At 36.8% G+C, this 15,518-nt stretch overlaps 1 protein-coding gene across 1 annotated transcript in view; it reads right to left on the bottom strand.

The window, feature by feature from the left end:
* Positions 1-8,958: 8,958 nt before the first annotated feature.
* Positions 8,959-15,518, bottom strand: part of LGSN (lengsin, lens protein with glutamine synthetase domain) — a 29,533-nt gene continuing 22,973 nt past the window's right edge. The window contains exons 4-5 of the mRNA XM_027080281.1: positions 12,536-12,702; positions 8,959-10,383 (exon numbers count right to left, since the gene is read on the bottom strand). Coding sequence (XP_026936082.1) covers positions 9,184-10,383; positions 12,536-12,702 — 1,367 coding nt within the window. The 3' untranslated portion in view covers positions 8,959-9,183. The remainder of the gene's footprint in view (positions 10,384-12,535; positions 12,703-15,518) is intronic.

Genomic DNA, 15,518 nt, shown 5'->3' with positions numbered 1-15,518 from the left:
AGATAAAGAGAATAAACAGATGGTTGTCGCAGTGGGAGGGTTGGGGATGAGTAAACCGGGTGAGAAAGATTAAGAGGTACAAAGGTCCAGTTTCAAAATGAGTCACAGGAATGAAATATACAGCATGAGGAATAGAGTCAATAATACTATAATAACTTTTTATGATGACAAATGGTTACTAGACTCATATGGTGATAATTTTGTGATGTATAGATATATCAAAGCACTGTGTTGTGCACCTGGAATAAACATAGTGCTGTAGGTCAATTTTACTTCCATTTTAAGAAAAGGATACTATGGAAAAACTAAGCAAATTTGTATAGAGTATGGGCTTTGCTTAATAATAATGTATCTATAGTGGTTCATTAATTATAACAAATAGACATACTAAGATATTAAGAATAAGTGATACTGGGTGTGAGATTTATGGTACTCTGTGTAGTACCTCTGCAATTTTTCTGTAAATATAAAGCTGTTCTAAAATAAAAGGTTCATTTAAAAAATAAATACAAATAAAAAGCATTTGTAAACTTTAAAATATCTAACCATCCTTTTTCACTGTGAACACTAAAGAATAATAATTTCTGATTACTTCATAAAAACTGATTTGGTGTATGTTTCCTAGTGATCTCAGAAATAAATCACAGCAAGATCCTTTTTGACCCACCTCCTAGAGAAATGGAAATAAAAACAAAAATAAACAAATGGGATTTAATGAAACTTAAAAGCTTTTGCACAGCAAAGGAAACCATAAACAAGACCAAAAGACAACCCTCAGAATGGGAGAAAATATTTGCAAATGAAGCAACTGACAAAGGTTTAATCTCCAAAATTTACAAGCAGCCCATGCAGCTCAATATCAAAAAAACAAACAACCCAATCCAAAAAAGGGCAGAAGACCTAAATAGACATTTCTCCAAAGAAGATATACAGATTGCCAACAAACACATGAAAGAATGCTCAACATCATTAATCATTAGAGAAAAGCAAATCAAAACTACAATGAGATATCATCTCACACCAGTCAGAATGGCCATCATCAAAAAATCTAGAAACAATAAATGCTGGAGAAGGTGTGGAGAAAGGGGAACTCTCTTGCACTGTTGGGGGGAATGTAAATTGATACAGCCACTATGGAGAACAGTATGGAGGTTCCTTAAAAAACCAAAAATAGAACTAGCATATGACCCAGCAATCCCACTACTGGGCATATACCCTGAGAAAACCATAATTCAAAAAGAGTCATGTACCAAAATGTTCATTGCAGCTCTATTTACAATAGCCAGGACATGGAAGCAACCTAAGTGTTCACTGACAAATGAATGGATAAAGAAGATGTGGCACATATATACAATGGAATATTACTCAGCCATAAAGAGAAACGAAATTGAGTTATTTGTAGTGAGGTGGATGGACCTAGAGTGTGTCATACAGAGTGAAGTAAGTCAGAAAGAGAAAGACAAATACCATATGCTAACACATATATATGGAATCTAAAAAAAAAAATTGTCATGAAGAACCTAGGGTTAAGACAGGAATAAAGACACAGACCTACTAGAGAATGGACTTGAGGATATGGGGAGGGGGAAGGGTAAGCTGGGACGAAGTGAGAGAGTGGCATGGACATATATACACTACCAAATGTAAAATAGATAGCTAGTGGGAAGCAGCCGCATAGTACAGGGAGATCAGCTCGGTGCTTTGCGACCACCTAGAGGGGTGGGATAGGGAGGGAGACACAAGAGGGAAGAGATATGGGGACATATATATATATGTATAACTGATTCACTTTGTTATAAAGCAGAAACTAACACACCGTTGTAAAGCAATTATACTCCAATAAAGATGTTAAGAAAAAAAGAAAGGAATTTAGCACTTTGTAAAATTTATTTAATTTGTAGATGTTTTAGAGGTTTTTATAATCTGATTCATTTACATCAACCTCCAAATAAGTAACAAATTATAGCTAGATTTTTTTATCCTTTCATGGTTTGTTAAATAGTAAATATTTCTTTCTTAGTCCTTTTCAGACTATTTATTCCAAATGCATTGCAGAGTAATCCAGAATTTTTAAAACCTGGATTAATTTCAGGCATCCCATAATGCATGTAGTGTTTCCATAGTTTCATATTTCTACTGGCTCTTGAATATACCCATAGATGTCAGTAATATTAAATATGTTCAATGTTCCTCTCTCCTCTCCCCACTGATATTGAGCCTGTACTTAATATCTGTAGACTTAAATATATTCACATGTAAGCCCTGTGATTGTAAATGCATATGTTATTAGTATTTTAATACATTGTTTATTTTTCAAGTATAATTGACCCACAGCAGGACATTAGTTCCTGGTACACAACATAGTGATCCGATATTTCTGTACATTTCAAAATGATCAACATGATAACTCTAGTTATGATATGTCACCATACTAAGGTATTACATAGCTATTGACTATATCTCCTACACTGTACACTTCATACTCATGAATTATTTATTTTGCAACTGGAAATTTGTACCTCTTAATCTCCCTCACCTATTTCTCTCAAGTCCCCACTTCTCCCTTTTGGCAACCATCTATTTGTTCACTGTATCTATACCTCTGATTCTGTTTAGTTATGTTTGTTCATTTGTTTTGCATTTTTAAATTTCACATATAAGTTAAGTCATACAGGATTTGTCTTTGTCCAATTTATTTCACTTAGAATTATACCCTCTAGGTCCATCTATGTTGTCACAAATGGCAAGATTTCATTCTTTGTTATGGCTGAGTAACATCCCATTGTATATATATACCACATCTTCTACATCTATTCATCTATTCATGAGCACTTAGGTTGCTTCCATGTCTTGGCTATTTACAAATAGCCAAGCTATTTACAAATAATGCTGCAATGAACATAGGGGTGCATATATCTTTCCAAATTCATGTTTTCATTTTCTTTGGAAAAATACCCAAGAGTGGAATTGCAGGATCATAAGGTAGTTCTATTCTTAATTTACTGAGGAATCTCCATATTGTTTTCCACAGTAGCTGCACCGATTTACATTCCCGCCAACAATGCATGAGGGTTTCCTTTTCTCCGTATACTTGCCAACATTTGTTGCCTTTTTGATAATAGCCATTCTGACAGGTGTGAAGTGATCCTGATGATTGGTGATGAATCAACTGATCATATTGACCTTAAAAGGAAAAACTCTAAAAAGGAAAGAAAAGAAAAAAACTCTCATTGTGTGCTAGGTTCTAGTCAATTCACTTTAATTTATACCTTTTCCCTTCAGGTAAGCTGCCTGTTTTTTAAAAAAAAACATCAATGTACGTTCTTATGTGTTATTCCTTCAGCAGACATAGAGAAGTATCAAATATTTTATGCCCTCAGTGAATGCAGATTTCTTGTCAAGGAAGATTTCTGAAGGTGGAACAAAATAATTTCAGTTTAAATCCCAGGGACTTAGGGATTTCAACCAGGTATTTTTATATTCAAAAAATGATAAAAAAATTTATGGCTTAAATTACTATTCTTCTCTGAGAAAAGTTCTGAATGTAATATAAATGCTGTTATAGCATGATCTTCCTTTTTGATGAGATTTTCTGGCCTGTGTGGAGTAGCTGGCAGATAGCTATTACCTGAACAATCCCACATCTGGTTTGCTGAGATTTGTTTGTAGTCAAACACATTGAATAAAACTTAGTGAAACTACTTTAAATTGAAGTACATATTAACAAAAAAGAAAAGGTCCAATTATTTAGTTATCTAGCTAAAGAACCTACCTGTTGGTGCCCAGAAGCCTTAAAATTGAAACATAACATTCTTTTTAGTGACTCTGCTGGAACTCTACAGTGAATGGTGTTTCGGTGTGTAGCACGGAGACCATGAGACTCAAAGTGTGGGGCCTGGATTCACCTGCCAATTGTCTCCACACTTAACTTCTCTGAGTCTTACATCTCTTCCTATTAAAATAATGAGCATACTATTCTCATGAAATTGTAGGGAGCATCAAATAAGGCAGCGAACGAGAAAGCACCAGTGTGATGTAGCTTAATAAACTGGTACAAATCTACATCTAATATAAACATTAACTTGTTCCTACTTTTCTGATTAAAGAGCACTCCCTGCTTTCCCCCTTCCCCCTTATCAAAGTGTCTTGCTCTTTCTGTGTCCTTTCATAGACTGTTTTCAGTCAGGATACTTTTTGCAAATTCTAGCTAGCTTAAGCAGACAAGGAATGTATTAAAAGATATTAGATAATTCACAGAATCTGGGAAGGTCAGAAAATCAGGTTTGGAAGATAAGTCTGACTGCTCTGAGAGGCCCTAAGCGACTAACACTGGCAGAGTAATCCAGCTCGGTGCTTTGTGACCACCTAGAGGGGTGGGATAGGGAGGGTGGGAGGGAGATGGAGACGCAAGAGGGAGGAGATATGGGGATATATGTATATGTATAGCTGATTCACTTTGTTATAAAGCAGAAACTAACACATGATTGTAAAGGAATTATACTCCAATAAAGATGTTAAAAAAAACCCGGATTAATTTCACACATCACATAATGCAGTTAATGTTTCTGTAACATTATGGATACATTATCCCTGGGTAAGCCTGAGGGAGGCCAGAGTGACAAGAGTCCAAGGATGCTGCCCCTGGGACTCTTGCCACCGTGGCCTCCCTCAGGCTTACCCAGAATGGAGTCCACAAAGGTTGAATGATTGCATCTGATTGACAGTCTTTGTACCATAGCTGTGACAGAAACTGGAGGTGAGGTTCTGACTTCTACCTTGCAAGACAGGAGACAAAAGGAGGGAAATTCCACAAACATAAAAAGAAACGAAATTGAGTTATTTGTAGGGAGGTGGATGGACCTAGAGTCTGTCATACAGAGTGAAGTAAGTCAGAAAGAGAAAAACAAATACCATATGCTAACACATATATATGGAATCTAAACAAAAAAAGAGAAAAAGGTCGTGAAGACCCTAGGGGTAAGACAGGAGTAAAGACACAGACCTACTAGAGAATGGACTTGAGAATATGGGGAGGGGGAAGGGTAAGCTGTGACAAAGTGAGAGAGTGTCATGGACATATATACACTACCAAACATAAAATAGATAGCTAGTGGGAAGCAGCCAGGTGGGATAGGGAGGGTGGAAGGGAGGGAGACTCAAGAGGGAAGAGATATAGGAACATATATCTATGTATAGCTGATTCACTTTGTTATACATCCAAAACTAACACACCATTGTAAAGCAATTATACTCCAATAAAGATGTTAAAAAAGAAAAAAAAAAAAAGAAAGCCATTGAAGGGTTCTGCTCGGCAAATAAGCATGACTATTCCACCCTGATCTCTGTTTTTTATGATCCCCATCAAGCTGATCAAATAGTGTTTACACATGAGTTTCTGAAAACAGAGGAAGCTAAAGAAGTTCACCTAATTGCAGGAATTTTAGGGCCAATAACAAATCACTGATCCTTTCAGTTTTCCCCATCTTTATTTCTCACTCTCTCTGGGTATGTGCATGTGTGTGAGAGTATTATACTATACTATAGAACTGTATTATGCCTATAACATATAAGCTGTTTGATCAATCGATTGACTGGTTAAACAGTTATTGAATTTCAGAATATCTGCAAGGAATAAAAAATATAAATATGAACAAGATCTGTGCCCTTCCTTCTTGGAACTCATATTCTAATTAGAAAATCTGTCATGTAAACTACTAATTATAGGCAATATGAGAAGAGTTTTAACAGGGAAGATACAAGGCACAGTGCACATATGTAACGTTTAGAGATACAGGTTTTAACACCTGTAATTGGAAACCCAAGATTAAAGGTATTGCCCCATAATATCCATATTACAAATATATTGGTAACCTATTTTGTCAAACAGTTGACTGAGGATATGTCAGTAAACTGTTATGTGTCACTGATAAGTTCAGACTTTACTATGTGCTTTCAATTTTTATTCATATTAAAGTCTTTAAATCTCTCATTGCCTTCAAATAAGTATTTCAAGCTTCGTTGTTATTCAGACAATCACTGTAAAATGAAATTTTAGATCATGTCCTTGAAAACAGAAAGCTTCCTACTATGATACTGATATTTCTTTCCTTGCCTTATTATAGTCTTTAGTTTATACTTCTAATGGGTACTCACTTAACAATCAGCCTTAAATTCAGTAATCACATTTCCCCTAATCTTTGATTAGAACAATTATAGTAATTGAAAATAAAGGAGTAATTTCGTGAAGAGATTCATAAAGTATCCTTTTCCAGCTAAAGTGCAGCCTTCTAACTAGTTTTTTCAGTATTAGGGCTACAAAAAATTCTTGCTGTTCTGTTTAAAATACACAGATCCCAAACCCTTTCATTGTCTGCTCATATTTGTCTTGGTCTCCCCTAGAACTGTGAGTCCCAGCAAAAGGCTTAGCACACAACAGATGTCCAATAGATGCTGTTGAATGACTGCTTGGCCCTCTTAACCTAGACTAAGACAGTAGAAGCATCAGAGAAAGTCCCTTCAAAAATAAAAAGCCTGTGAATGGATAAATAGGAAAGAAACATACAACAGAATCTGTATGTCTACTCCAATTTTTCTTTAGCTCTGAACTCTCTTAGCCAATGTTTATTTTTGGTTTGCCTTTAAAAGCAAGAATATATACATCAGAACACCCTAAAGGAAATCTCTGTGAAGATTGCCACACCAGTTTATATTATAAACCGATTGGTAACACATGGCTGAATATTTTCTGTCAACTCACTACTGTATACTGAACACCGATGATAGCGTTCCCAGTTACATAATTCCCTCACACTGCCATCCTGAATATTGTGGGTTTTTAAAGTTATTTTGCTAATATCATATTCCAGGAGAAAAAAAAGCTACAAACACCTTGGTTAACAGAGTTTTTATGCCATCTTTTACACATTGTGGTAAAACTAAGCCAAAGCACTAGACACGTGTCATGAAGGCACATGAGGTGCATAAGGGGTCTGAAAGAAAGAGGCACAATGTAAGATCTGTGAGTTTAAGTTTTATTCAGGGTCTTACTGTGGACTGTAGCCTGGGAGACAGCCTCTCAGACAGCTCTGAGGAACTGCTCCAAAGAAGTGGGGAAGGAGCCAGGATATACATGACTTTGGGCTAAGGAATAAGGGCAGTCAACCAAGCATACATCTCAGTAAAAGATTATCTATAGTCACAATGAAAAGGTAGTTCAGTTAATGATTTTAGTGCTTTTCTATGCATGGGAAGATACAAGAATCTGGGTTCATTAAAATTCTTCCTCAGATATGCATCTCACTGTCTAAAGGCCTGTTTTTCCAAAGCACATTTCATCCTGTTTTTCATCCTGAATTCTTTCTGGGGTACACTGTTGGTCAGTGACTGCAGTGGCTAAAGACTCGATCCTTGTAGAACTGAAGGGTGGGAAACACTCTTTGCTGTACAGGTCTATACAGCTCTGTTAGGGTGGGTGACAATGTAACTTTTTTGCATGTGTGAATCCCTCTAATTCAGATTCTCCTAGAATAGAAAGGTTGAGGAACTGATCTTTCTCTGGTTCTTTTACCTTTATTCTTTCATCCCCAAATCCCTCACATTTTCCCCACACACACTCAGACACACACACACACACACACACACACATATGATCACACTCACACACAAGCAAGAAAGGTGATTTTTGTCCAAGTAATGAAGACCCAAACTCATGGTGCCTTAAAGGAGATAGAAGTAAAAATCTGAATGTGGGCAAAGTGTGCTCTGCCCACAGGACAAAGCTTCCACCCCGTTACTATCCTGTGCAGCTCCATTCCTCAGTGCATCACTCTGGCCACATTACCTGCAGGTTAGTCGGCAGGAAGGTGAGGGCAGAAGGATGAGGGAAAGGACAGGGAATGGAGAATCTGTCCTTGAAGGAAGTTTCCTAGAGTTTCCATGCTCAAAGGAAAGAGGGTGAGCAATTAGAAGAAGACAGTCTGAATTTCAGTATTGAAGCTACTGAGTACCATGGATTTGAATTAGGAGGATCTGAGCCATATTCTAATCCTGTGCCTGCATGTTTGCTCGCTCAACTGAGACCACAGTTGTTTTTTATTGAACATAAAATCTCCTATTTGATTCTAAGCAGTGGAATAGGGTTTTTATTTGCTAGTAAGTGGATTTTGAATTTCCTCCCAAAAGAAGCTAAACTTTGGTGATAGTTACAATAGTATCTCATTCACACAAAGGTCTAGAACATTTAAGATTCTCTGGGGAGATACCAACTTCTGTGGGCAGGAGACTCAGTAATTTAAAGACAATTTTAGCTGAAAGCATTGCCCTGGTTATCAAGGCAGTTGCTTTCATGCTCCACAAAGCACCAGAGGTATCTTTGAAATCTCCAGTTTCAAAGAGTGGTACAAACCAGGCAGAGCCCACCCACCACAGCCCATCCCCATTCCATCCGCATTTTATGAATATGGCTTCTATATGAGATACTGTTTAAAGAAACATTTTCACTACTTTTAAATATTTGACCTCATTGTTCCCAGCTCAAAATCTATTTCTTGTGGATTTGTTTCTAGTGGACATTACAGCCTTGAAATTCCTTGGCCTTTTAGGAACTGGTGACAAAGGGTAGAAAGAGAAGGGACATATGTGAAAACTTCTGTTAACTTGTCATCATGACATATTTTTGTAAAACTTAATTAAATCATTTAGAAGCATCACAATGATGCTTGCAAAATAGACCTTCAGAATGCCTTGATGAGTGAGATTATATTAGCAAATACCTTTGTTTTCCTGGCAGTCACAACCTATGTGTATATTTGAAATTATTTCATTTTTTATAGTTATTTAAATTTTGCATTCTAATTCTTAAGTCTTTTTAATTGTGTGAATATATTGGTTGCTCCCACAAAACTGAATATTCGTATCTAGGTCAACATATGCAGAGGCAATGACCACCGAGTGACAAGGTTTGCTGGGTTTTCACATCACAGCTGCACCACAACTTTATTGTTTGTTTCTGAATCAGAATCCTCTCAGCAACCCCACTTCATCTGTCAAATACTCCATGGGGACCAAAAAGAGAGAAAGCATTTGTAGTCTTGTTGTTGTTGCAAAAATCCAATCTTTTCTTTCTGGCAGATCAATTACTTAAGTAAAACTCACATCGCTAAAGGAACAGTCAAGGGTTTCACACTAAATAAAATACTCTAAGAATTTATTTCTCTCAGCATCTGTTTCTTCACTTTCCAACTCATATTTCTTCATGGCAACAAAATATCGAATAAAAGTTTCCCCTAGAGCCTGTCTCAGACATTGATCTTCCTCCAGTGCCATGAGGGCATCTTCTAGTTTCAAAGGGATCTCAGAAAATTTGGGCTGATGAAGGTCTGTGCCATCCTCTGGAGCAGCCAAAACACCATCGTTTCTTTGAAGTCCATCCAAGCCTGCAGCCACAGTGGCAGCCAGCACCAGGTAAGGGTTTGCCGTGGCTGAGCCCAACTTATTTTCTATTCTGGTGCCTTTCTCACCATGGCACTTGATATTAAAAGCACAGCTGTTATCGTTGTATGCCCACGTTGTCGGCACACTCTCCTTCAGGTCTTTACTGTCCTTGAAATAGCGCTTCCGGCAGCTAGCAGCAGGAGCCATCAAGCAGCTGAGAGCAGCAGAGTGCTTCAAGAGACCTGCCAACCATTTTTTCCCAGTGGTCGTGAGCTGCTCCATTCCAGAACTGCTACAGAACATGTTTTTCTTTCCATCGACATCCCAGAGACTATGAGACAAAATTCCTGAATTGCAGAATCCAGTCTCAATGAAAAAGCTGGTGATGTAATTATATTTCCTTGCCACTTCTTTGACAGCTGTTCTAAAGGTAAATGCATTATCAGCTGAACTGATGCCAAATTCGGGCAGAAAGCAGATTTCCATCTGGCCAGGCCTGGTAGAGGAGGAAAAGCTCTCAACATTGGCCCCAGTGTGATACAACCCATCCACGAGTTCCTGGATGAAAGGCTGGTCGTGGTCATTTAGCAATGCTGAAGCAGGAAGAGATATGGTCTTTGAATTGATAATTTCGGGTACACCAAAAGTGCAAAAATCATAGATGAAGGCAGAGAACAGGGAGAAGCCAGAGTCCTGCAGCCGGCTCAGCTGCCTCTTTGCGATGTGCCTTGGGGAAGTCAGCAGAGGCTCGCCAGTCACAGTGAACGTGTCACAGATCACCCTTGCTGTCCTCTCGGCCCACGGCAAAACTCTGAAGGTCGATAGCTCTGGCATCAGGACTATGTCACTATTAAAACATGTTGCTCTTATGTGATCCACTTCATTGTCCTTAGGATTTGGTATCAATTCAAGATAACCTCGGGGCATGTAAACGCCATGGATCACTTTTTCCTAAAGAAGTTAAAGGATAGAGCAATCAAGTTTTGAAACTTGAAAACAAACAAAAACGTTGGGGGTGGGAGAACGAGAAAAAAATGTTTAACATCTGTTGGTTAAAGCTAGCTTAGTATCAGATAAATTTTAAATAGTTTAAAATAGAACCCCCAAAGGTAATTTATAAACAAGTCTTAATAGCTTTAGCCTTGGAGACTTTATATGCTCATGTTCATGAAAACAGCACTCATAAAGAAAAGCTATAATGATAAAGAAAATGTCTATAGCAAATGACAAAGGTAAAACCTAACAGAATTATTTGAACTGCTCATAACCAAAAATATTTTTTAAAGCACTTTTTATCATGTGGCGTAGTGGCTAATACTTCAGATAAGGCTTATTCTATTGTAATCCCCACAGGTAATTGACTCTCCAAAGTCTACAGTAAAGAATCCTCAGTCTTTCTCAGAGAGCATTGTCACACCCGGGACACACAGGACAGAAGAGCCAGGACTGCTGACAGCTGCACTCCTCTCTTCACTCACCTTTACAACACACTAACGAACAAACTACCTCACAGGCGCAGAGTTCCAGAAACCTTGCCCGTGAATGTGGACCTATGTTATAGTTTCCAAAATGTTGCAGCCTTCAAGTCAGCAGTCCTAACTCTGTCATTAATTCCTTGTGTGAAGTTAAGCAGGTCACAGAACTATGTTATGTGCCTCAGCCTCCATATCTGTGAAACAGAAGTGTTAGAGTAGATGATTGCTAAGACACTTTCTAGTCAAATACCTCTTGGGTTCAATGGATTTAACTTTTATTTAACTTTTCTATGTGCCCTACAACAGGGAAATAATGAAGTTATAAAGTTGAACAGGCACATAAAAATGTAGAAATTGTGTAGTAGGAATATCAATAAGGTTTCATGTGTTGACGTTTCCATTAATGGGTGGAGAAAAAGCTGACTGTAAAGTTTGGTTCCTATGATGTCAGTGAACACCGTGAGGTTAACAAAACCTACTCACATTCTGCAAGCCAAATTGGTTGTTATATTACTTCCAAATCTCAAACAGGGTGGCTAATGAGGAAGGGCTGATGCTCGCAGAAGCGACTCTTCTGCAGGTGTCGGTCAGCCACTTCCTCCTTCACTTTCCACCATCTCTGCACATTTCCAAGTGCCATTTGACCTGGATGATCCAAATCTGCTTTTGCCAGTAGTAAAGTTGAGTAAGTCAAGCACTGTTTATTCAGCACCTGCTTAATTTTCAACCTACTCAAGGACCTATATACATAAACTTCGTGTGTGTGTGTGTGTGTGTGTGTGTGTGTGTGTGTGTGTGTGTGCAGGCAGATCTAAAGAATTTTTGAAGAAACAGATTTGAATCTTTTGGAATTCTTTAAAAAATGTTTTGAAGATGCCCAATTTTTCCCAATATAAAGCAAATGAGAAAAATTACAATTTGATATTGAAGTAATAAGTAAGATATATTTAAACAATAATCTTAGAGGATGCTTAATTTTCATACTTTTGTATATAATACTGATGTCCCTTCCTAAGAAATGATGTTTCAGTAACACAGTAAGTCAGTTATTAAAGTAAATACATGACATAAACTGAAAAATACTCAGAAAATCTCAAAACATATCTAAAAATATCATATTTCTTGATATCACTATTTTTGAGAACTTAGTAATATTTATTGTCATCCAACAAAAATAGGATATATTCTTATCAGAATTAGAAGCTAAAAGGGATATACTTTTTATCTAGAAAATTCTATTTAATCTTATTTTTCTCTTTGTTTTTACTCCTAGGTCTTCTGTTGTAATTTTCTTATATCAAACAAATTATAATCTTCATAATTGCGATAAGAGAAAAAAGTAGTGAAATTATTCAAGGCTGAAGGATGAAATTTACCAGTCTTAATTAGTTTTATATTTATATTGGGTAAATGAATTGCTGTTTGGGAGCTGAAAGTATACATTCAGCTCTTAGGGGAACAATAATGTGTCTGGGGAGTGGCAAGGGAAGAAACAAAATGAATGATTGGTTTTCAACTAGAATTGCTGTATAGGTTACAATAAAATAAGAAAGAGCAATAAGGACCATTTGCTTGCAAATGAATTGAATGAAATTATATTCAATCATAACTCTACTTGCAAAACTCACTTGGAAAAATTGTGCAGGGATACTCTTAGACCGGGATACACCATGGAGGTCTGTTGCTTCAAATCGCACAAACTGAAGGTGATTTTTGGCCATCTCTTGTTTAATGTGTTTCATTCTAGAGGAGAGTTGAGGTGCAGTAGGAATTTGAGTGCTGTTCCCAGTGTTATCTGTAAAATAAAAAATGGTCTAAATCATTAGATCATGATGAACTGCGAAGTAAAATGAGGCTAGAGAATAGTGAATTAGTCATTATGATCATTAACAAAAGCATCATATGTTTCCATGTCTTTGGCTTATTCCTGAGAACATTGTCTCTAAACAGTCTAAGAGATTATCACCTGGGACAAGGTGAAGGTTAACTCTATTTGCTTAAGTAAATAGTAATATTATATGTAAGCACTTACTGAAAATGTCTTTGCTTATGGAAATTAGAATATATTTACATCACTGTTTTGGCACCATATAAGGCTGTATATAGATGAGTATCATCAAAGAGACTTTAAGTTTCTTGAACTAACTGGTTTTACCCAAATAAAAAGTTCCTGTATGATTAAAGGTAAAATTATTTGTTTGTTTTATTTTCTGTGGGTTTGCTTTTTTGTTTCATTTTCTTTGCCAAAAGAGCTTTATATCTTTATAACGGCATCTGAATCTAAGACATCTACATCTCTGTCAAATTTAAAACTTGTATAAATGAGCATATAAAAGTGTTTTCCAAGAATGAGAGTGTAGGAGATGAAAAATCTAGACTGAGTACTCCATTTTTAAAAACTAGAAAACTTAAAAAGAAGTTTTTTTCAAGACTTTTAAGATAGTCTACAAATTCTAAAACTCTAGAGTTAGAAGAGACTGGAGATAACATCTAATTCAACCAACTCAGTAGCTTAAGTCCCAGAGAAGTACAACCAGGTTCCCTGAATCACGCTCTCAGTCCATCACCAAAATCGAAACTGGAACCCAGACCTTTTGATTCTGGGTGGGTGGCTCAATACCATAAAGTGACTGAATGAATCTAAAGTGTATAGAAGGATCGGGCACACAGTACACATCATAGATGTTGGCTACTGTCTGACTTTTAGGAGACGCAGCAGATTGTAGTCATTCAGCAAAAACACTGAAGCTCATCTGCCTCCCTACAAATCCTGCCTTTGCCCTGGCAACTTTCCTTATCTCAGCTTTCTTATGTGTCTCAGCTTTCTCACTGACACAATATTACCTATTTCATAGGCTTTTTATGATGATTAAACAAGTTATTTAACAGTTCTTGGCAGACAGTAAGCACCATATCAATGTTTCTTAAATGCATCAAGTGAGCACAATTACTCTAACCCTGGTAAATGGTACCATGATCATGTCTGAATCTGAATACCCATCAATCTGTCACATCACTGATGTTGAACAGCTGTAATTTTAAAGTGATGCTTGAGTATCATTTTTTGAGATATAATTAGGCTTTTAAAACATAAAGATTGACAGTTTAAAAACACAGATTAAGTAGATTTTAAGTACAGGAAGCACATGTAGTCATTTGATTGGTTCTACCTATGCAATGACTGGTTCTACCTATGCAAATATATTAGGGATGCTGTCCCGTCACTGATAAATTTGGCTGCTCTCATGCTCCGTAGGCTTTATAACTACCTTCCATTTAACAGAAACAATTAAGCTGTAGCAGTTACAGTGTTTTATGTCAAATTATCAGTTGCTGTGTTCCCAAACTTATTCTGAAGTATTGGGTGTTCTGCCCAAGATGAATAATTCTCCTTAAAGAAAATAAAATTTATAGGCATTTTAAAATATGGAAAATTTCAGATAATCAGTATTCTAAACCTAATAAGCAATTACATGTAAACCATAAATATATTAATAACATAAAAAAATCAGAAGACATCTCCTGTTAAAAGAATAGTCATTTTACTGGTTCACCAATAATACAATCACAGGTAGTCATTAGTTCTTTGCCTTATCTGTATCATCTACAGTTACTACAATAAATGAGTGTTATTTTAAAATAAGAAAAAGGTTTATCCACTCAATATAGATTTTTTTTTGTTACCACATACTATTTATACTGCACATATATTATAGGGGCAGCCAGAAAAAGGTTGGGCACCCTTAGAGAGCTTTATGTTATTGAGTGAGGAAGCTATAGACAATAAACATGCCACCAAATGCAAAGGTGGTATAATTTATCATGGTGAAAGTGCTGGGGAAAAATAACATAGCCATCTGAAGTATTAATTCTGTGAGATTTGATCACAATGTGGACAGGTCCAACCACTGATTCTCTCTAACATCACCAAGTTGCACTATGGCTGGACAGTGAGTGCATATATTAGTTTGCTAGGGCTGCCATAACAAATACCATAGACCAGGAGGCTTAAACAGAAATTTATTTCCTTACAGTTCTGGAGAGTAGAAGTCCAAGACCAAGGTGTCAGCAAGATTGGTTGTTTCCTTCTGAAGACATCTCTCCTTGGCTTGTAGATGGCCATCTTCTTCACATGGTCTTCCCTCTGTGTGTGTGTTTCCTAATCTCTTCTTATAGGGACACCAGTCATATTGGATTAGGGCCCATTCTACAGAACTCATTCAACATTAATTACCTCTTCTAAAACTCTGTCTTCAAATACAGTCACATTGTGAGGTAGTAGGGGTTAGAACTTCAACATATGAATTCTGGGGAGACACAATTCAGCCCATAATAATATACTGACCAGTTTCCATTTTCTTCAGGGTCCTAATCACCACCTGCCATGTTGTTGTGTAATACATGTTTACTGTCTTCACCACTTGCATGTTAGCTCCAGGAGAGCTTACTTATTATGTATTTACTTGCTATTGTATCCCCAGTACCTCCAAGCAGTACAGGCATATCATAGGCACTCACTGGCTATTCCTTTAATAATTTAATAATTAATGTGATTTAATTATTTAGTTAAGTAATTAATACATCATGTGATTTGACCTTGTCTAATTAAAA

Source organism: Aethalodelphis obliquidens, unplaced genomic scaffold (genome assembly GCF_003676395.1).
Source record: "Aethalodelphis obliquidens isolate GAN/ISIS:26980383/991018 unplaced genomic scaffold, ASM367639v1 scaffold3, whole genome shotgun sequence".
NCBI classification, from domain to species: Eukaryota; Metazoa; Chordata; class Mammalia; order Artiodactyla; family Delphinidae; genus Aethalodelphis; species Aethalodelphis obliquidens.
The sequence above is the reverse complement of the archived record's forward strand: the minus strand, read 5'-3'. Positions and strand labels throughout refer to the sequence as shown.